The 24797-nt window shown below is 38.3% G+C and overlaps 1 protein-coding gene across 3 annotated transcripts in view; it reads left to right on the top strand.

Annotated features, from left to right (window-relative positions):
- tay (tay bridge) overlaps positions 1-24797 on the top strand; it is a 942824-nt gene that overhangs the window by 797729 nt on the left and 120298 nt on the right. For all 3 annotated transcript variants that reach the window (XM_067141886.2, XM_067141887.2, XM_067141888.2), the window contains exon 11: positions 9128-9348. In XM_067141886.2, the coding sequence (XP_066997987.2) occupies positions 9128-9348 (221 nt within the window). The remainder of the gene's footprint in view (positions 1-9127; positions 9349-24797) is intronic.

Raw genomic sequence — 24797 nt, forward strand, 5'->3', positions numbered from 1 at the left:
CGGGGTAAATTTTTAGAGTATATCTGAGGAACGTAACAAGTTATATGTGAAAATTGGTATTTGGAATCTCCTTTTAAAATAAATAAACATGTACTTTTTGTTTTCGGAAAATTCACTTAGGTGGGGATGGGGGAAGGACTGATAAAGGGGTTGAATTCTTTTTATGGGGATATTTATATCTCAAAAACTGAAGATATTACAGATGTGGAATTGGTATTAGGAATCTCCTTTAGAAATAAAGAAACATGTGGTGTTTTTTGTTTTTGATTTTACTTGAGAGAAGGGTGTTTTATCACTTGTATAATTTTATGTCGCATGGTCATCTTAGCCCCAAAAGGCAATACCACATATGTTGTTTACAAAGATTTTTTGGGGTAAATGAAACTCAGTTTTTCAGTGAGTTTTTATGCTTTAGGAATTTCCAAGTATTGTATTAGTACAGTACCGAGGAACGATTACTTTTATCAAATTACGAAATCCACAGGAGCGAAGCCGCGGGTAGCTGCTAGTAAACAAAAAAACTCCTAAAAGATATTGATTGGTTTGGTAAAAGGGAATGTAGTAAAAGAAATGTTGGCATTTTTTTAAATAAGTATATTTTAAAGTTTTCAAAGCATCTTTTCTGATGAATGATGAATATACCTGTAAGGTTAATTTCAGGTCAGCATTTAAAAACAACTTATTTATAATTTTTCACATTGATTTCAAGGAGGTAGTAGTAAATCAATGTTTGGAAAATTGTTATTTTATATGAAGAGTTGTACAGATCCTTTCATTTGAATAGATGCGTACTGAAATAGGGAAACTTTCTGTCTGTCTACTTGGAGAGAATATACTTTTGTTAAGATAATTTAATAAAGGACAACTACAAAGTCAACATTAATAAGGAAAATATAGAGCGGAAAAAAAAACTTGCATACACAACAATTCGAGAAACCTAAATACATTATATGAGCATGCTGGCAAGGATACTATCACTTCAACTTCTCTTCCTTCCTAGTTAATGAAAACTCGGCTACAGTTAAATCAAATGTTTCTTTTATTTGGGTTAGACAAGTCATTTTTCTTCTGTGTTTACTTTATGCAGGTTGATTAAATAATAAATTTTATTATCTGCAATTTGCTTCTTATGGCCATTAACACTAATTATTTTCTGTTGATATACATTGTGGTATTTAATCACATAACAGTTTCCCTCTTCCATTATAAATTTCTGTTGATCATGTGGTTGATTCTCACTTCAAAAAGTTTACATTGTTAGGGAGGTCATCTGGCTTTGTACTCCTGATCAATTTTCTGTTCAGTTCATGGTGATTGCATGTAAAAAAATGATGAAGGAAAGCTGTGCTAATTTTCCATGGAAACTTTTGGTTTGTCCTATCTCTTCCATTCCAGAAAAGCTCCAGATGTTTACTTGTCATTGCTCTGAAGGTTCCAAATGACCCTTGCCAGTTAATACGCTTGTACATCTCAGACCTTTATCCTTTCGGCTTTAGAAAAAGGGTGGGGTGGATGGATGTCGTTGTCTTATTATTATTGCACAACCCAGCATTTTAAATAATATTCTTTGCGGCAAGAGGTGATCTTAATGGATTTTGGGTCGCTGAACCTAATACGTTGTACATTTCTGCGTATCACATGTTTTCTTGCAATAGGTAAATCAAAATAAGAGGTATACCTGAATATTACATACAAAAAGTACTGAAAAAATTGATAATTTTGGAAATATTTATAATTTTTGTATATTATTGATATTTTTAAATAGTTTAATATTGTTGTGAATTATTATATAAAATGAAGAATTATTGAGTATAAAATTACAATGAAATATTTAGCATTTACACAAAAACACATAAACAACTGTGAGACAATGACACTTCAGCAATTTATTTTGACAATTCAATATGATTTACAAGTGACAAATATAGCTTTTATTCAGTATCTTTATGAATTCATAAATGTGAACCAAAATTTTTTAACAGACCTAGATGTCCCCTTGGAATGAATGCTTGGCTGCCCAGTATCTGACTGCATCATGTTTGTCTTTTCTTTTTAAACACCAACAGTAGCCAGCCATCAATGGTACATCCCACCTCTCCTCATATCTTCTTTCTGCCTCTTTGATGTCCTGATAGAACCTCTCTCCCATCTCTTCGCTAACAGCACCAAGATTTTCCAGAAAATGATTACGATGAGAATGAAGGAAGTGCAGTTTGAGACTCATTTTACATCCCAACTCTTTCATGTGATCGAACATTATTTTCGCTATTGTTTCGTGCTATTCATCCTTTACATTTCCTAGGAACTACGTCATGACGTCCCTCATTGAAATCCATGCTGCAAGTTCCACGGCATTTATCGTCTATTCATAGTTTCTATCTTTCTGAAACCTTCTAATTTGTTGTCCATTAAAAATGCCTTCCTTGACCTTTGTATCTGGTAAACGTGAAACATTGCTTGCAATGTACTTGAAACAGGGGTTACTTTTGTCCAAGGCCTTAACAAACTGCTTCATGACTCCCAGTTTGATGTGTAACAGTGGCAGAAGAAGTTTTTGTGGATCAACTAAGGCAGCATTTATAACGTTCTTTTACACCAGGTGTCAAAACTTGTTTCTTGGGCCAGGATGGTGTAGACCAGGGTTTGTCCCTGGCTCTGCTGTCCCATTCACATAAATAACTACAGAATTTAGTGAAGCCTGCTTTTTGTCCTTATAGAATACCACCCACCTTCAAGTCACTACACACATCCTGCCTATGCTCATAATATGTGATCTTGTCTAAAATAGTTTTCATTGTGATATAATTTTCTTTTAGTGAAACAGAATTTGTCACAGGAATCGGAGCTAGAATGTTTCTGTTGTGAAGTAGTACAGCCTTTATGCTCCTCTTAGAGAAATCCACAAACAATCTCCATTCTTCCGGATTGTAATCCCTCCCTAGCTGTTCTAGCAATCCTGGAATGTCACAGGAATAGGTCAGATCATCTTCCTCCTTGAAATACTTCCTGAACTCCTTATCTCTATGTCTATACCAAGAAAAGTTAGTTTCAGGCGCAAGAAGAATTTTTCTTTCAATTGTGACCGTAGCAGTTCACTATTTTCCTTTGAGGCCAAGGTCTTGTATCAGATCACTCAACTTGGACTGTTTAAACAATTGTGGACTTACTGCACCTGCGGCTGGTGAAAAATCCATATCAACTTGCTCATCATCGGAATTTGAGCAACCATCAGTATTAGAGCCAGGTAAACTGGTAGGAGGTGAAGGTATTGGAATTTCCAGTCCATAAGGAACAGATCTCATTGCCAACTTTAAAGTAGGGCGCACAATGCTGTCCTTGTTTCTCTTATTGAATCCTGCTACTTTACACAGGCAAAAGTAACAGTCACTGCTATGGTCCTATGATAGTCTGTTTATGTAACCACTATAAGTGAAAATAAAAGTATTGAATAGGTGGATTATAAAACACCTTTATTTCTTTATGAAACATACCACTTAGTCGAGCATTTCGTCTCCTTTCTCCCAAGTCTTCCCAGCCCAAACTTTGCAACATTTTTGTAACGCTACTCTTTTGTCGGAAATCGCCCAGAACAAATAGAGCTGCTTTTCTTTGGATTTTTTCCAGTTCCTAAAACACACGCAACAATAACAAAACAAATTGCTGCCACACTAACAACAGGCTATTCGCTGTTATCAAAAAGCAGCACTGAGCGGCGATAACACATTTTTAGATAATAAATGGCAGTTAACACGAAAACTAGATGTTATACAAAAGAAGCAATGACATTTCTGATATCAGGAGACCTTATTTAGTTAAAATCACTTACCAGGTACTTTGCTGCAAAAATCATGCTGGGTTGTGTTATAATATTGTAATGGTTATAGCGTCCGCCATGCCACCTTGCTACGGGCCGGGCTCGTCACCCATCGCCCCACCCCCCTTACGCTCGACCGCACCAATCGCGAGCAACATTTAAGTGCTGGGCCAGCCCTTCTCTCTTCTATCTGTAGTTGCGCCGCATTGGACGACGGAAATTACTCGACTATTAATCTGGAGTCTTCTATCTCGCGAGGTTTCTGGATACATCTAGCATCCGGACTGTTCTAGAAGGGCCAGCGCAGGTATATAAGAGAGGAACGACCTGCCTGCAGTCAGTGAGGGTTAGACAGAGAGTTAGTGAGAGTTAGACGGAGTGAGTGAGTGAGTGAGTGAGTGAGGTGTGAGATTGAGTTCGCTGGCGTGAGTTAGGGAAGAGCGCAGTCAGTGATAGCCTGGGCTGAGATGTCAGCCTGATGGAGTATTTGCCTGTTGGAGCCGAGGACTTGTTCCTGTTTCCCTGACATCGTGTGTGTGACTCCCTTGAGGCCGGCTGCTGGAGAAGAACCTAGTGTGCTCTGGAGCAGCACGAAGGAAACACTGGGTGCCGACGTTTGCAGACTGCGAACGGAGTTCTATGGGTTGAGTGAACAGCGGATACTATCCCGATCTGCGAGACTGACGTGTAGGCTGTGGACTGTGACAGCGCTAACGAGTATGTGCAGTGTAAATAATCAATGTGTGTGTGTGTGCGCACACGCGCGCGCACGCTTAAATCTTAGAAATAGGACGCTACCAGGTTCTGTATTCATTTATTTACCACACCAACACGTTATATTATTATTGTTATTGTTATTATTATTATTATTATTATTATTATTATTATTATTATTATTATTATTAATAAATATATATATAAAATCTATATTTTAAATAAATATTTAGCTGATGGTGTAAATATAACTAGGAATATACCTAGTTTTTAAACAATTAAGCGAGGATTTTTTTTTGTTTTACGTCGCACCGACACAGATAGGTCTTATGGCGACGATGGGACAGCGAAGGTCTAGGAGTGGGAAGGAAGCGGCCGTGGCCTTAATAAGGTACACCCCCAGCATTTGCCTGGTGTAAAAATGGGAAACCAGGGAAAACCATTTTCAGGGCTGCCGACAGTGGGGTTCGAACCTACTATCTCCCGAATACTGGATACTGGCCGGACTTAAGCGACTGCAGCTATCGATGCAGCACTCGGATCTTGAGTACATAGTAAACTATCTTTCACAGGCTCTTACAAAGTCTCTTAACAATTTATTACAATATATATTATATTATATATTATATTATGTATGTTTTATATTATTATTATTATTATTATTATTATTATTTACCAATGTCTATCTTAATGGAACTTGTTAATGAATGTCTGTTCTACATTAACTTTTGTAGTTTTCCTTTGTTAATTTTATCCTAATTCAGTCGTTCTTAAACTAGGAAACTAATACTAATACGACACCCTCTTACAATTCATTACTTGTAATCACTTGTATCCCTCTTACAGTATGAAGTGCAGCAAATCTGCAGTATCATTTTCGTGCTGAGTCAAAAACATGTAAGCTTACTTTTTGTAGCTTTGAATTTTGTAGCCATGAAAAAGTATTCAGACATATTTTTAATATTGTTAAGAGACTTTGTAAGAGCTTGTGGAAGATAGTTCACTGTGTACTCAAGATCTGAGTGCTGCATCTATTAATTTCCTCACTTAATTGTTTAAAAACTAGGTATCTTCCTAGTTATATTTGCACCATCAGCTAAATATTGTAATTAAAACAACATTTTTCACTTCACCATTTAATCACAGTTACGAAATATATATTTGCATATTAATTCAGTCTTATTGATAAAAGCACCTATTCACTGCTCAGAAGAACTTTTGAAGTTTAAGATGAAAGAAACTTTAAATAACTGTGTTATCAATTTTAATATTGTGGTTTAAGGAATGAGTTATTTCTTAAATGATAAACAAGTGGGTATGAAATACTTGTATCTAAACAGAATACGGGCAGCATAGTACTGCGGAGCAAGGAAATGTAGATAAGTAGCATGACTTATCCAGGCAAGGTTTCCAAATTTTCTCGTTACTCAGCGTTACTAACAGGTATGGAGGCAATTTTTTTTTAGTACATTTATACTGGTTTAATCAGGTTCTGCTTGTAAACAACCATAAAATACGAAGGTTGTGCTGTCTTCTGCGATTCATAGTGATGCGAGCAAGAGGTAATCTATATGGTTGGCTGATACTCTCATTTCTATGCTCCCTGTTACTATCACCAGTGGGTCATCTGGTTTTCAGGGATGGTCATCATAGGGAGGGTATTGTTATAACAAATGTAGCGTGGAAGTGCTGAATGATCTAAGTCCCAAAAAAAAGCTATTTAGTAAAAGGATGAAAACAGTGCACTAGTGAAGAACAAAATTTTTATAAATTTATTTAGCTGTGATAGCTTTGGAAAACATGTACATCAGCATTATCTAATGTATTATAGTTTCAATTCAATAAACAAAAAGGAATTAAATATAAAAATGAAAAATGAAAATGGTCTGCCTGTCCAGTTATTTCCTGTTAATGCGTGAGGCGTCGTGTCACGGTCTTTTAAGATGGGTGCATACAATTTTTACTCTTTCAAAATAGTTTCATGGTGTAAAGCTCTCTCCCTTCCTGTACCTTTCAATGGACTCGTCCACTACACGTGTTTACGTTTGCTGTTCCCCGTTTTATCACCAGTCAGTTAGTGGCGAGCATGTTCTGTAAGCCTGGTCATTTCCACCCTGCGCGACTCCTGACGTTCGCCGCCTGCGGTCTTTGTTGTCGGTATAGAAGTGTTATGTGAGTTACATGGATATATTTCTCCTAAGTAATACAATGTGTTTTGCTACAGAAGCTAGTTTTTCATTTCACAGATATATTGCTCTTCAATAATACGTGTTTTGCTAGAAAAACTCATATTTTGTTTCATGGATATATATTTCCTTAATAATGTGTGTTTTGGACTGAAAACTAGGTATCTTCCTAGTTATATTTGCACCATCAGCTAAATATTGTAATTAAAACAACATTTTTCACTTCACCATTTAATCACAGTTACGAAATATATATTTGCATATTAATTCAGTCTTATTGATAAAAGCACCTATTCACTGCTCAGAAGAACTTTTGAAGTTTAAGATGAAAGAAACTTTAAACTTTGTTTAATGGATGTGCTTTTCTTTAATGTGTTCTTTAATACAATGTGTTTTGCTGTGTATTTTGTTTCATGGATATATTTGTACTTAAGAATACATGCATTTTGCAAGAAAATTGATATTTTGTTTAATGGATATATTTTTCATTAATAATACATGTGCTTTGCTACAAAAATGGGTATTTTGTTTAATGGATATATTTTTCATTAATAATATTTTAGGCTACAAAAACTGGTATTTTGTTTCATGTAAATGCTTTTGTTTAATAATACAGCTTGTTTTGCTGTAAAAGCTAGTGTTTTGTTTCACAGATATACTTTTCTTACACAATACAATGTGTTTTGCAAGAAAAAGTGATATTTAGTTTCATGGACACTTTTTCCTTAAAAACACAATGTGTTTTGCTACAAAAATTGGTATTTTATTCTCCCCGGTCAAATCAACCATGCACGGACCATCACGCAACTGTTTTGACGCGACCCCTTATGGGTTAGTTGAACTAAGTGGAGAATAGTTGCACTTTAAGTAAGCTGTCAAATTGGCTGACACATCATCATTTACTGTAATTCCCCTGTTTAACAAATAGCATTGTTTCCATTTCACTAAGTCAGTGAAGGTGTTCTTGTACATAACGGAACCAGGATGATCTTTGGTCACTTGCAGATTCCAAACTTGAGTAATACCTAACTTTGCTGTGTCTACATACATTGTTGATGCTTTGTTGATATATAAATACTATTTACTCATGTCTAATATCAGGTATGGTTGGGTAGGTCTTGCTGTAGATACACCTTATTACATTTACCATCTGCCTTTTTGAATGTTTTGCACATTTTTCAATGAGAGCAAAGTCTTTGTCTGACAACAAAACACTGTGGCTAACCAAGAGTAATATATGTAACGATGTCCAAAATCTCTGAAAAAGACAAAACAAAATGTCTTACTATGTCATCAGTGAAATTTGCTATTCTACTGTCACACCAACTTCAAGCAGAAAACATTTAAAAAATATTATTTTGGCATTTAGATCATTTTAGCACTTCCACTCTCCAAATAGCTCTCAAATATGAAGTATGTTATTCTTGCTTGAAACACGTTCCAGTTTACATACAGCAGTATGATTTTTTTCATTTTTACCTTTGGAGGAGCATAGTTTGTGTTGGAGGTGCCAATATTATCCTTTTGACTATGATCCATTTTGTCTCTAAATTTGGCATTCATAACTATCTCTATCCATTTTTCACTCAATGCTTGATGTATATCATTTTCAGTATATACCAACAAGAATGGTTGTACAGAATAGTCTATATCTGCCATAACTACAATATACTCTTCATTATGGGAATTTCCTTTATACTGAGGTCAATGGTGTGTATAGAAATTGGTACTTGCATTTAATTCTGCAAAAATATATGCACATTCAGATAACTACAGTTTCAAATTTATTTTTATACTTGAGGACAACACATGATGGCCTCAGTTCCTGGAAGCAAGCTGGAAGCTAGCAGTCATTCACACCCTACATGCTTCTAAGTTAATGAGTTCTAAGTGATCGTTGTTTGGTGTGGAGAAGTTGTTAAACCACTTTTTTCCACTCTCTCTTCAGTTTTTACCTTTCTTCTTGTCGAGTGCAGTAGGGGAGTTGACAACTCCGGCTACAGTAGACATAGTAAATCCTGTAAGCCGCTAATGGACAAGGATTGAGGCCAAAGTTATGACGATTGATGTAAGAATAATTGTGAATGATGAAACGATAAATATAATTCAAATTATTTATTTTCAATTAATCAATCTTTTTGATTGGAAGTCAAATGTACTTATATACTAAATAAATAATAAATTATCTTCCCCATCAGTAGATAGAAATATATAAGAATAATCATACTACATTGACAAAATGTCAATATCATGCAGCGGCTTCAAATCCAAAGTGATGATTAATTGAGAAATGACATATTATATGTCATAATAAGCAGGAGAGTGGTGGTGTGAGACAAGGTCATCATGTTTTGTCCCGAAGTATGATTTTTTCACAGAATGTTTCTGAAGGTTTTCTTTTCATTCTTCACAGCTCAACGGGAGCTCAACTATCACCGGCTGCATCGATTCCGCGGCCCACTCCACCCCCAGTGCCCCTACCGGCAGCCCATCCCATTCATCCTTCTTCACATTCATTTCCGCCGCCTATGTTCGCTCCTCCAATGCCACCACCAACTGCTACTGCCAGCCCTCTTAGTCTGCCAGCTGCTGCAAACCCGAATCCCTTTTCTGCAGAGTCGCTCTTTCAGTCAAGTGAGTATAAAGGGTAGGCCCCTGTATTTGATGATTTAGTTGCATCCACAGGTGTTTTGTTTTATACTTAATCTTACTTAAAAGGAATATATTTGTTTGGTTTTTTTTTTTTTCTCTCAGTACATATGCATGTACTAGTGCTTTGAAACTATGCACTAATAGCATGGGCGCCCATATGACAGTTTGTACGGGGGGTGGGGTGGGGGGGGCAGACCCGGGGGACGTAGTATTTTTAATATTTTGGAAGATAAATGGCGACTTGTATTCTGCGGTAGAATAACCCACGGTATCCCCTGCCTGTTGGTGGGGGGTGGCACTACCGCTTCTACTTAATACTGACTTTTAAATAATTTTCTTGAAAGGAAAACACCTGACTACACTAAATTTTTGCCTTTCTCTGAGAGCTGGGGGGGGGGGGGTGTTCGTGGCCCCACCTTGCCCCCGGATATAGGCGCCCTTGACTAATAGAGACTTCCAAGGGAAGTAACAAGATTTCATTTGTGTTATGTGAAGTCTAGTTGAGAATATTCCCCTGGTTTACATTTCCATTGCCTCAGTCTGATAAAATTCAGTGTAGTTACTCTCAAAAGCTAAAAGATTAGTCATTGTAATACTACACATGTATTTTTAATGAGGTAACACATTGTATGAAATAAATGCACACTGAAAGGAAAATGTGAATGGATGCACCCGGGATAAAATATCCATGGCATTACGTCCACTAATGAGAACCTCAATAGCATTAATAATTCACTCATTGAGGTCTGCTGCAAATAAGGTCCACTACAGGTATGTCCACATTTTATATTGATATTAAAATTCTCAGCAGAATGAGAGAGAGAGAGAGTATGTTTTTTTTTTCCTCCAAGTAATATAATCTCCAAAGGTTTGGTATGTTAAGTACAAATTATGGGGCAAGTTATAAATTCACGAAATAGGAATAATGCCAAATTATATTGAAGGGGTCATAATAGAAGAGGTTCATTGCAGTGCACAGTGGATTACGAATACAAATTTGGACATTATACATGTTGGGGATTGAAATCACCTACATGCTCTTGATGATGATGATGATGATGATGATGATGATGATGATGATGATGATGATGAAGTATGAGTGAAATAATTAACGAACAAAATGAAGATGGGAGTTTAATTATGGTGTTATGAAGGCCCATTACAAATCATTCTGGAATGTAACTAATGAAAACATAAATGAGGAAGTACTTGCAAAACTTCCCCGGGACAACATCTGATGAATGATAAATAAGGAGCGGAATCGTCATTGGGCTCAAAATGTAAATTGCTTGCGGGATATAACTGTAGTATATCCTTATACACACACAATTATAGAAGACTTTTCTAATTGCAAGAGCGTAGTGTAGATGATCTTAAAGGAATAATAATGTTTTGCACAAACAGAAATATTGAATTCCTTTATGCATCTGAATATTTGTTTACTGATGCCACATTCAGTACAGTGCCACATCAATTCATGCAATGGTTTTCAGTACAATGGCATGATTCACGAATGGGCTTTTCCTTTAAAATTTGCCTAATGATAAGAAAAACAGAAAATTTTTATTATCAAACTTACATTATTTTAAAAACAAAGGTACAGACTCAAGGTTGAGGACTGTCACCAATGTCCATAATGTTGGACTCCGACCTTAGTAGTATGAATGCAACACAGATAAATTTTCCAAATACAGATATTAAAGCTTGTTTATTTCACTTCACACAATCACGATACTGACAAATTGTTAGTTTGGAGCTAAAGGAAATTAATGTGAATGTTAATGAATCAGAAATGAGACAGGAAATGCAAGAACTCATGACATTGCCGTTCATACCATTGGAGGATATTGAAATTACCTATGATGAATTATACATTATCTATAGTGACACCGGGCGAGTTGGTATATGTGGTTAGAGGCGCGCGGCTGTGAGCTTGCATCCAGGGGATAGTGGGTTCGAATCCCACTGTCGGCAGCCCTGAAGATGATTTTCCGTGGTTTCCCAGTTTCACACCTTAATTAAGGCCACGGCCACTTCCAACTCCTAGGCATTTCCTATTCCATCGTCACCATAAGACCTATCTGTTTCGGTGCGAAGTGAAGCCACTAGCTCCATAATGACCACCTGGAATTCGCTGAATATATTGAGACTAAGTACATAAAGAGGACAGCAAGCAAGTGCTGGGCATAGAGCTGTTCCACCTTGGTTCCATCTGGGTTAGTGTAATATGTATCAACAAACCTTGCATGGGTTACACAGAACTAACAATGCTAAGGGAGGATTTCACTCAAAATTCCAGAGAATGGTTTCTGTATACCATGTAGGGATATGGCAATTTCTAGAAAATTTACAAAGATAAGAGTATGATACTGAGAACGTGATTATCCAGCTTCAAACTGGACGTCAGATGGTTTCGCAAGCAGTCAGCAGGAGAGATGTAACAAATCAAAGAAGAGCAGAAAATATTGTGCGAAGATACCAGGAATATAAGGACAACAATAATTTTAAGGTGTAGTTGCGTTCCGTATCACATCGTCTAAAAATCAATGTCCAGCCTCAAATCCAAGATGATCAGCGGAATCTTTCAATGAAACGAGTTATATTCAGTTCTTGAAAATATTGAGGGGAAAAAAAAAGGATCCTTCATTTATAGCATTGGTCGACATTTAATTTCATTGTATATTTATGAATTATGGGCATTAGATCAGCATCAAACTCGGGATATGTTATAACAGTGGACTATAATACATACTGGACAGTAAGGGAAGTGGACATTTGTGCTCTGAATATTTTAAATTAGACATTTTATATCTGGATCGAATGGGCTTTCATTTAATTTCTGTGATTGCAGAGCTGATACTGATCCATATATTGGCAAAGTACAATTCAGACCAATTAAAGACAATTAAACCGGAAAAACGGGAAAAAAAGTAAAATGCGGGAAAACGGAACACATAGGAACAAATGAAAACCATCAACAATTTGTTAACATTACAATAATGAAATATGTATAGTTCTAATCTTACAAACACCCCTAAACCAAACCAAACCAAACCAAACCAAACCAAACCAAACCAAACCAAACCAAACTACAGCCCTAATGGGCCTTGGTCAACCACATCACTGGTGCTCAGCTCTAAGACCTGCAGCTTATGAGGTGACACATGGTCAGTGTGAGGAATACTCTCGGCTGTTATTTCTGGCTCCTTATACTGGAGTTGCCACCTTGCCGTTGCATAGCTCCTCAGTTAACTGTAATCACATAGTCTGAATGGACCTAGAACCTGCCCTCATATTCAGGTAAAAATGCCTGACCTGGCCGGGAATCAAACCTGGTTCATCTGTGTCAGAGGTACGGATGCTAGACTGCAGGGCCAGCATTAAACATTAATTCCTTGAGTTAAAAATCTTGATACTTTACTACATTCAGTTTTCCTCCAAAAATTCATTCGGGTAACATTGATCAGCCAAGCTCACCAAAAAATATCTAATAAATAATGCCAAGCCAAACAACAAGCGATTACAAGTAGTTTCTAATTCTCTAATCTAATAAAGTGCATCTGATAAAAAAGCACCCAATATGATGGCAAAATTCCCCCGTTTCCTTATCTTCCATTGTAATTTGGTCATCATACACTGTTTGTAGTAAGTTTTTGGAAGTCTTATAGTGCATGAATTAGGCCTACATTGACTTTTAAAGGTTCTGCTGAACTTGAGAATATGGTTCCAAATGTAAGTATCAGTTCTCAAAAGTTCTCGAATGCATTACATATATTAAATTCTGCCAATCACTAATCACAAGGAAATTGGAAAAGGGACGGGGGGGGGGGGAGAAAAGAGAAGGGAAAAAAATCAAAACTCCAGAAATTTTGGTTTATTTGTGATCTTGCGTTCAGGTGGAAAGTGCATTGAGACACTGGCTACTCAAGTCCGTACGAGTGGGAAATGTTAGAAACTTTTTAAATGTTAGATCTGTGCATATAAAACGACTGTGGTTTCAGGAGGACATTTTAACATAAAAATGTAAACATAAAAATTCCCCATCTTTTGCCAGGACCAAAACAAGACATCCCATGGCTATACAGGGTGTTTCAAACCTTTTAGGTAAAATTGAAACAGGTGATAGTGGGTCCACAACCGATTAAATCGAGATTGGGTACCAATGGTCCTTAATGCGTATTTATTGTGTTATGGATATTCACAGCGTACACCGCATAACAACAATGTAGCTCAGTAATTTTTAAGTGACAACCGCCAATATCAATGCATGCATGTTAACGGCGCATGAAGTTCTGATGATGAAGATGTTGATTCCCATAGGGAACCTAAAATATTTGTCCTGAATGAGTAAATTTATAATACCAATATAATGGTCCGTTATTGGACATTATAAATGTTCCAGCTAACTCATTCTTGGTTGCCTGCGTTTCGCCCTCGTGTGCTAAGTTAGGCTCATCAGTTGGGACTTAGCACACCACCCAAGACGCAAGGCTAGTGCATACCGTGGAGGCCACTGCTTTAAATTTACTCATTCAGGACAAATATTTTAGGTTCCCTATGGGAATCAACATCTTCATCATTTGATGGCCAGGCAGGCATCTATTTTTGGAAATGAGACATAGCTCTCACAGTGCATTGGCACTGCTGGTGGCTTCAAATAGCCTATGCAGTCGCCTCCACGGTATGCACTAGCCTTGCGTCTTGGGTGGTGTGCTAAGTCCCAACTGATGAGCCTAACTTAGCACACGAGGGCGAAACGCAGGCAACCAAGAATGAGTTAGCTGGAACATTTATAATGTCCAATAACGGACCATTATATTGGTATTATTGGTATTATAGCATGAGGTTCTGCCGCACTCTCTTAAAGATCCCTTGTGTTTGTTGTACCAGGAGACAGGCAGCTTGGACCCTAGCAAGCAGGCCTTCATCCATTTCTATGGGAGTTTTATACACCAACAGTTTGATGTAGCTCCAGAGAAAAAAAGTCGAGAGATGTGAGATCCGGTGATCGCGCTGGCCATGGGATAGGACCACCCTTTCCATTCCGACAATGAGGGTAGGTGTTGTTCATGTCTCACGGATATTAATATCTTAGTGGGCTAGTGCACTGTTGTGTTGAAACAACATCCCTACGCGGACAGCTAGGGGTATAGTCTCGAGGAACTGTGGCAGCACATCTACTCAGGAACACCAGGTAACGTGGACCAATCAAATGGGGAGGCAGCAAATAAGGGCCTATTAGGTGTCTTTAGAAAATGACCGCCCATAGGTTGATAGATTCGTTGCTGCTGGCCACCGATGTGGGTGGCATGGGTATTGTCCTCATTCCAGACATGGCTGTTGAAAATACCATCACGGATGAATGAGGCCTCATCTGTGAATAATACAAACTGTACAAAGTTCGGCACTACAGCACTGCGGTGGACAATCCTTTTACAGAAGTGAACGCGGGGCTCAAAATCCATTGGTCCCAGTGCTTGCACACGTTCTTTATGACGGGTGTAATACCTCTTCCGCAAGTACCCTCCACACTGTATCCTTCGAAGTGTGCATTTCACAGGCAAGTTGACTTGTGCTTATTGCTGCGTAGTCGGCCTCACGACCGAACACCATCTCCTCAAAGTCTGGTGTGGCGTGAACAATCCTGTCTCTCTTAAGTTGGCATCCACAGAGATAAACTTCTTCCAGTTAGGATGATGCCTGTTGGGAAAGCATTCTCTGTACATTCGTGCTGCTCTATGGGCACTACATCCTGCTGCACCATGCATTAAATACATGTCTGCCAACTTGTGACGAATAATGTTCCTTCTTTGATTACAAGCCTCACCATGGACACATAAGCTGTCTGATGTAATGGACAACTGACACCAGGGCAGTGGTGTGCGTGCGGCACAGGATAATGTGCCAGTGCGATTCATGCGGTCGTCACAATACACACATGCTATGAGCTGAGTTGTGTGCAGTACGTCTGTTTGGTGGTCAGGGATGTACGCTGTTTATTACCTGCTGCCTGTTCCAGTGTACAACAGACTCCCAGGATCTTTGTGAGAGTGCAGCAGAACTGCTTGCACCATTGCAATATGTGCATTGAGACTGGTGGTCGTCACTTTGAACAATTACTATGAGCTGCGTTGTTGGTATGCGGTGTATGCTGTGTATGTCCATAACACAATAAATATGCATTTCCAACCATTGGTTCCCTATCTCAATATAATCTGTTGTGGACCCACTATCGCCTGTTTCAATTTGACGCAAAAGGTTTGAGACATTCTGTGTATGTAAGATGCGACATCCGTTATGTTCTTCAGAACATAATTGTATCCGATCTTATTAATTTACTAGATTCATGTTAAGAAGGAGCAATTTTAGTTCCTGTCTGGAAGCCCAGTGACTATATAGTGCCCTGGGAGTAGTGACGGAAACCTGTTCGGGTATACAACTGAAAAATGTCGAAAATAAACATCTAATGCTAGACGTAACGTAGATGTTTTAAAAGTACAAATATTTGAGGAAACTTGTTCCGACTTCAAGTAGAGCTATCATAAGTAATGAATTTCAGTTTTGATCCCTTGACAATTAATAACAAGTTAAAGTGGGAAAGGTTCCATCTATTCAATATGTTTACATTTTGTAATTATATTTTATTGTCCGGCTCCATGGCTGAATGGTTAGCGTGCTGGCCTTTCGTCACAGGAGTCCCGGGTTTGATTCCCAGCCTGGTCGGAGATTTTAACCTTTAATGGTTAATTCCCTTGGCTCAGGGACTGGGTGTCTGTGCTGTCCCCAACATCCCTGCAAGTCGCACACCACACATAACGCTATCCTCCACCACAATAACACGCAGTTACGTACACGTGGCAGATGCCGCCCACCCTCATAGGAGGCTCTGCCTTACAAGGGTTGCACCTGGCTAGAAATAGCCACAAAAAATTAAAATTATATTAAATTTGATACATTAATGGGACTAGGCTTGCTCTCTATATTGTGAGCTCATCCTCAGCCATAACGTAATACTGTATGATTAGAACAATATCAAAAGTATCAGAAGCACACACTAGAGTACAAAATTGAAGCTCTTATATGTCCTGTGTTTATGTTGTCATAGAAGTTGAAAGCAATAAACCATGCATATTTTGATATTGATCAACTGATTATTGCAAACTTAAAATGAGGCTTATTATGACGGTTTAGTTCCTCATTGGGGAATGATTTAGTTAACTATTAATAAAAACATACATGAACATTGGAAAAATACATCTAAAAATTATGAAAAACACATTAAAAATTTCAATTTCTGTTAAATAATCATTTTGAAATTAAAAACATTGTCCTTGCATATGATGCTTCCTAATTCTTGTCACTCTGCCAGGCTGAGTGGCTCAGACGGTTCAGGCGCTGGCCTTTCGACCCCAACTTGGCAGGTTCGATCCTGGCTCAGATCCTGGTGCTCAAATATGTCAGCCTCGTGTTGGTAGATTTACTGGCACGTAAAAGAACTCCTGTGGGAGTAAATTCCGGCACCTCGGCATCTCAAAAAACCGTAAAAGTAGTTAGTGGGACGTAAAGCCAATAACATTATTATTGATTCTTGTCTTGAGATAATATCATTCAAACAACACAGTTACGGAATGTGCAGCGTGAGTAGAAGTGAGTTATTTCACTGATGAGTAAACAATCAGAGTTTACATGTTTATTGATGTGGCTGAGGGAGAGATACACAGCTTAGATTAGTGGGCTGTTTGGTCCAGTCAAAAAAAGTCTTTGCGATTGTCAAATGGATCGAGTGTGAAATAGATGTCTGAAAGAGGAAAGATAAATATTTGATTTGAAAAAGGGACCAATGTTCAAGGAGACAGTGTAGAATAAGGGAAGAAACAAAACATGAAGCTGCACGAGACTCGCCCCTGATGCACAGCATCTGATGTGTCGTTAAGCTACAGAAGCTTTTGTCGGACTCAATGCAATGTGAGAGCAGGGGTTGGTGGGGGGAGTGAGGATCAAGGAAGGGGCAGGTGAGAAGGAGCAGGAGAGGTGAGATTCACTATAAATAGTACAAAATAGACTGTATAGTGTCAAAGTTGTTTGAATAAATAGAATCCATCGGGGGTACCTGCCCAAAAATTAATAAATTTTGAGATATTTAAACATCTGCAATGAAAATTATGTGCATTTCATGTAGAGCATTAGTAGGGACTTGAAAACTTTTGTAAACATTCACAAAGAAATTTGTGATCTTTCCATGTACACCAATCAACATACCAATAACTTCCCACTTGTTAATTTTATACTTGTGTCTCAAGTCACAAAAGCAAGGCTCATAGTGCCTTTACTTTTTTGTATCAGTCTCTTTGGACTGCTTTTCATCTCGCTCAAATCTGCACTGTTGGATCAATAATGATACCTTTGTTAGATTTGCTATCAATGACTACAATGTCCGCTCGTATAATGGACCCTTCAGTTGACGTACAGGTCAACTTCAAACTTCACACTGGTTTGTTTTTGAAAGCAGTCAGCTATCCTTCTTGGTCTATAGGGTTTGTTGTTTCTTAAAACACCAAGAACATGCAGAAGGGTTGCAATCTCGTATTCACGGCAGCGGGCATCTAGACTTCAGCCGGGAATACTATGAACTGTGACAACATTTCAGTTCATTTTTATAGCATTCGTCCATTGAGAACAAGATATGCCAGTCTTCGTTGACATCCAGCTATTAGATTTCTTCCTGTCTGAGTAAAGTGATACACCTTTTCCAATTTTCATATTCCTGATTGCAAAGTTTCTTTCTTATTTTCTTTACTTTGAGTTCTTCATCAGTTTCTAGGTTAAGATGTTTTAAACTATTGTGAAATTCTCCTTTGAAATTTCTCGAACGTTGTAAAAGTAAATTTCCATTGTGCTTCAGGCGTTTGCATATATTGAAGAAATGCTTCCCACAAAGCCTTCATATAACACCCAAACTGCAAACTGTTCTAGGTGAATACAGCATTGAATCCAGGCTGTCATTCGGTATTCCTATTATTTCTTTCACAGCACTTTTGAATAACTTATCAATGTCTTCCAGAAAGCCATGTACCGGGCGAGTTGGCCGTGCGCGTAGAGGCGCGTGGCTGTGAGCTTGCATTTGGGAGATAGTAGGTTCGAATCCCACTATCGGCAGCCCTGAAGATGGTTTCCCGTGGTTTCCCATTTTCACACCAGGCAAATGCTGGGGCTGTACCTTAATTAAGGCCACGGCCGCTTCCTTCCAACTCCTAGGCCTTTCCTATCCCATCATCGCCATAAGACCTATCTGTGTTGGTGCGACGTAAAGCCCCTAGCAAAAAAAAAAAAAAGCCACGTTGGATATTTGGTAAGCGGGCACACTATAGGGGATATATCGAACTGGGCCGAATATATTGATTTAATATTTTGCTCATCAAATACAACAATGTTATAACTCAAAAACCGTTAGTTTTCAGGAGGAGCGTTTTAAAAATTTAAAGGGCTGCCATTTCAAAACAAATATATTTATAAACATCATGTTTGAATGTGTGACAAAATAAATGATTGCAGTAATTATGAGTGTATCAAATTTATTTTAGCTGTTACCAAAAATACAATTTGAGCCTCAGAGGAAACCCCCATGCATACTTAAGTCATTGTTGCTACAAACATTAAGCTTAGAGTATGACATAAATCAAAATGTGACATTCTTTACGAAATTGTAATCATATTGGCGATAGTTATGTCATGGGTGACCATGTCTCCTAACATACTGAAATAATATCATGCAATACAACACAGGCATCTGCTGAGGGTCATCAGAAGTGAACTAAAGATGATGTCAGTGCTTTCATGTTGTCACTCAGATTACAAAGACATATAAAATTGTGTGTAAGCCTTTGGGATGAAATTCTTTGCCAGTAAATCTTGAAGGTCTTCCTTCTTCTTAGGAACTAGGTCCGGTTTGTAAAAAAATGCTGGTTTCAGAGGAAAGTCTGCAATTATCTTCCTTTTCTTAATTACACTTCTTGAAAATCCTTACTGTAGGACTTCTTCCCAAATATAGCATACGGAGAATCACACTTAACTTTGACAACTTTCAAATCTGTCAGTTTCACTGCAGTCAGATTAAGGGGACTGACCATAGAAGCAATGTGTTTCACATCAGAAAAATCCTCATGGTATAATTCCTGCACATGAAAATGTTCACCCTGTTTCTTTGCAGCTCGAATAACAGCTATAAACTCTTCAGTGGTATAGATAGGTCCACCTCTCGATTAGTATTTAATCTGTCTCTGTCAGGGAATGAGGCAAGTCTCCTTCATTCTGAGTGTGTCCTTTTATGAGATATTTGTGGGTTATGGACTTTATTCCATGAGAACAAACAACATAAAAACACAGGCCCAACATAAATTTTCTTGTTGGGCAGCACAGTTATCAGAGTAGAAGGTAATTTTAGAGCAGAAAGCTAACTCAACTGATGGTAAATACATTAACATACATGAACCTAATTCATTCACTCTCAAATCACCATTTGACTCATCCTACAGATAGCAATCACATGAATTTGTCTTGAGGTCATAAATAGTAAAGTTTAAGACATTCAGTTTTGATTTATAATAAAATGTGGAAACATCACCCTTTGGCAACTGCACAACAGCCTGAAGGTCATATACTGCTACTATACCATTGACGTCTTTGTCACATTTCTTTTCTGCTCTAGACAAATTTTTCTCAACGAAACGTTCATCGTATTTCGCTTTCAGATATTCCTTTTCTTGATCATCAAGAGTTTTCGTAGGCAACGCATATTTGACATAAATCCTTCTTGGACACAAAACAAGATAAATTGTACTCTTGCGTGAACACACAATGAAACAGCGCATAGCTTGAATAAGGTTCCTTGCTTGCTTCGTAGACAGCAACATAATCTCTGTGAATATCAGCAAGTGACCTGCTTCCATCTATAAATTGCCTTGAAGTGTTACCACAGATGTAATGGCTTTCAGTATTAGGTATACCTTCAATATGCTGCCGAATACCTGCACGTATACATGGATCTAGTGTTTTCCGTTTGCCATGTTTTCCCCTTTTATCTGCCTCAAGTAGATTCTCCGTGACTTATTACCTTTCTCCAGAAATGTTCTGATTGGCCGATAATTAATATCTAGGGTGTTAAAAAACATGTTTTCCAAACATGAACTACTTCACGATTCAGGCCAAAATAAAATGCATTATTATGTTGCCTTGGAGGTCTGCTGCCTCCAACGTGAGTATAGCGATACCTAGGAACAATAGGCTTCATTGAACTGGCAATGAATTGCTGCTGGAGATTTTTTTTTTTACTTCAAGCATTAGGCTATAATAAACTGTTCCAACCTCAGATTTCATTCCATCTCTTCATGGGACGACCAATATCTCTTCTTCTTGTGGGATGGTATTCCAGGGCAAGTTTTGGGATTCTGTTGTTATCCATCCTCAGAACGTGGTTTTTCCAATTTATCCTGTTTTGGAATATTCTTTCATTCACTGAGATTATATTTGTTGTCTTATCCCTTCATTTTGTATTTTATCTTTTAGGGAGTATCCTTTCACTGATCTTAGGAATCTCATTTCAGATAATTGTATTTTGTTCCTGTAGCTTGTTTTATCCACCCTTGTCTCGCTTCCATATAACAAAGTTGGTACAGCCATAGTCTTATAGAATGTAAATGGAGGATCTTCTCTTACTTTTCCTTTCAGTCTTCATCGAATTGTCCCACACATACAGTCGAACCTGCCCTAACGAACACCCTTATTCAGTGGACACCTCCCTATACGGACAATTTTCCGCGGAACCGATTTTATTTTACATAAGACAGGTGTTAAATTGGCCTCATTTAAGCGGGCACCTTGAACTCCAGGCAGCATACAGCGCCATTTGTCCCGTCCACTTCACTTAAGTGGACACATTACATGTTGCAGGACAATTTATTATGCCAGACCACATGCCTTTCTTTCTTTTAAAACCATTCTTCAGTCATAAGGAAATCCCTTTTGAATGTTTGTACTATTTCGAGTGCAAGGGGAGAGGGTGTACATCAGAATGCAGTTCAACCTAGTGGTGTATAGGCCTATTCTGAGAATTCTAATTGCCCAGAAATGCTGCCAGAGACTGTTGAATCACAAGCAGTAGCGTAGCCAGGATCGCCCAATGGGGGGGGTTACAGTTACAAAATTAAGATATAACATAATGAAACTGCTTGTGCGTGTCTGGTACGCGCATGTATGACTGTCATAAGGATACGCCCCAAGGGCTCTGAACTTTGGAGCGTGGGTTGGCGACCACGGGGCCCTTAGCTGAGTCCTGTCATTGCTTCCACTTACTTGTGCCAGGCTTCTCATTTTCATCTATCCTATCCGACCTCTCTTGGTCAACTCTTGTTCTTTTCCGACCCCAACGCTATTAGGTTTGCGAGGGCTAGGGAGTCTTTCATTTTCACGCCCTTCGTGGCCCTTGTGTTCCTTTGGCCGATACCTTCATTACCTTTGGCGCTTTGCTATACGAGGAATGGTAATTTGTGTGTCCAATTGAGAAGCTTTCTTGCTTGCTTGCATAAATATGTTTATGAACTCCTCTTCTGCGTTTCCTCTGATCTTGATAATTCTGTCCTCCACAACATTAGCATATGAAAATGCTTTTGCAATGTCCAACTCTTCACTTTGAAAAAATCTGCTAAGAAGAGCACTTACATTAAATACTTGATTTAGTATATGTAGAGCATTAGTGCAGGCTTCTTTATTATTCCATTGTACTATATTTTCAAGAACTGCAACGAAGGCATCAAACAGTTCTAGAAATACTGCAATTGAGTCATGGCGCTCCACCCATCTTGTTAGACACAATGCTTTAAGCCTCGTTTTGTCACTTTCAGGAACAGTGGCATCTATCGATTCTTTAAATGCATTTAACCTTTTAGGAAAACTAAGAAATGAACAAATATTTCCCACAATACCCAAACAGTTTCTGATTCCTTGGATTGAGCATGCATGGGTTATAGCAAGATTGAGAACATGTGAACTGCAGTGCACGTACAAAGCCAACGGGTAGGTCTCCCTTATTATCGCTTGGACGCCATTAAACTGCCTACTCATAGCGTTAGTTCCATCATATCCTTGTCCTCTTATATAATTTAAGTTGACTCCTATCTTCTGAAGCACATCAGTTATTTTGGCAGCCAAACACCTTCCAGTGGCGTCAGTGATCGGTACAAACTGGAGGAAGTCCTCCCTGAGTGTCTGACATACCGAACACAACGTGACATTTGTTCCATTCCAGAAATGTCACTTGTCTCATCGGCCATTATAGTGAAACACTGTGATCTGTTCACTCTGCGCACAATGTTTTCAACAATAAAGTAATTGCATACGTGAATGATCTTGTTTTGAGTTTGTGGGCTAATGTACATAGCATTGCGGCTGCTTGTAAGCAAACGAGTTTTTAAATCCTTATCCCCATTTCTTGCACGAAAATGAAGGAAAGTACTAAAATTTCTATCATTTTCAGTAGGCTCTTCATCATTCAATATAATGGGTCCATCGTCTCTATGTCCTCTAAGGGGTAAACCTTGGCGTCCACACAAAATGATAGTTTCGATAATAGGAATAATCTTCTTTCTGTTGTCTTCAATTTCCTTTTTCATGTTCTTCTTACAATTTACTTTTCGTCGCACCGACGTAGATAGGTAGATACGTAGATGGGACAGGGAAGCAACCATGGCCTTAATTAAGGTACAGCCTCAGTATTTGCCTGGTGTGAAAATGGGAAACCACGGAAAACCATTTTCAGAGCTGCCGACAGTGGGGTTCAAACCCACTATCTCCCGAATGCAAGATCACAGCTAACTGTACGGCCAACTCGCTCGGTTTTACGTACATGTAACCATGTAGTTACGAAAGCATGGTAAGATAGTTAACAACTAAGTGAACTAATTTGAATGATTATAAAATGAGTAATTCATCTAAGAAGAGTCGAATATCGGTATTATTTTTATTTTATTTTCAAAATCCACTTGGTGGCTGTGTAAAGACAAAGAATACACTATAACAACTTCGTTAAATATAAGGATTTTTTTTTTTGTAAATGATAAATCCATGATCTTTGTCTGGCGAATATAAGTGGTGTCTGAATGAGTGTCAGAAGAGAATCCCTGAGCGCTTTGAGGTCCTTGGTACTGATGTTGAAACTCGTCTTCTTAGGAATTGTCCCTCTTGCACCGATCATGAGACCCCTCACTTCTACGTCGTCAAGCTCGTATTTATTGTTGTTATATGGCTCTGTAGGCAGGTAGATATACTTCTTTTCTCTGTCTACTTCATCTGGTTGGTCGTACAGTAACAGATTTGGCCTAATCCAGCTTTAAAATCTAGTTCAATTTGAAGTTTAAAAACATAATTTTCGAAACGTTTGCACTTGACAAATGGGAGCATAGTATGACCCTGCTTTGAGAACAATAATGTCCTTTTTCTATGTACAACAAATACCTTACAATGCGGAGTACATTGTTCTTTTAGTAACTTGATTTGCGGTGCGGAATATGAAGCGTCTATTAACGAGTGTCAGTTCAACTTCAGGACAATGTCAATCGGAGTGTTTCTATTGAGGCGAGAAGATAAACAAACCACCGTCACCATTTCAAAAATCTTTTCTGTTTCAAAGCATCGATGTAGCTGACATGTACGGAAGGACTGAGCTTCTGTTCACGCAACACACGGTACACGAAACGTTGTGGTGTCGAGGCATCGAGACAGCTGATTGAGCCGGCGGTGTTTCGAAACTCACACACACTACGACCAAAGAGCCGGCGCGGCAGTCATGCAGACACCTCCATACTGACTTTGCATATTCCAACAGTTAATAGACATTATCTATTTTCTATTATCTATTATCTATTATCTATCTATTTTAAGCAATGTTTATTTAGTTTATTGTTAACTGTCAGTTTATATTTATTTTCTTTTTGTGAAAGTTCCATGGGGGGGGTTTCTAACCCCCAGTAACCCCCCCCCCCCCTGGCTACGCCCCTGATCACAAGTTACCTGGGGATTTTTGTCCCTTCTTGCATTGTTCTATTCATAACTCGGATTGTCACTAATAAGGTCGAGCTCAGGTAGTCAACTTGAGAAGGAAAAGACAGTACAGGCGCTAATTAGTGAGACAGAAATACCGTAGCAGTTCAGTTGTCTTCATTAGTCGTACAAAAGGACCATTTTGAATAAAACTTTTTTTATCGTTTTACAGAGCCCAAATCAGGAACGAAAAGTGACGATGACGGTGAGGCAGAAGAAGAACAAGAAGTTCTGACAATGAAGCAGGGACTAAATATGCTTAAACAGATAAAGAATTTGTGTATCACGCTGGACCGCGAGTATGGCGAGAACACTATGGAACCATTTAACAGACTTTATTC

Source organism: Anabrus simplex, chromosome 2 (assembly GCF_040414725.1).
Source record: "Anabrus simplex isolate iqAnaSimp1 chromosome 2, ASM4041472v1, whole genome shotgun sequence".
NCBI classification, from domain to species: Eukaryota; Metazoa; Arthropoda; class Insecta; order Orthoptera; family Tettigoniidae; genus Anabrus; species Anabrus simplex.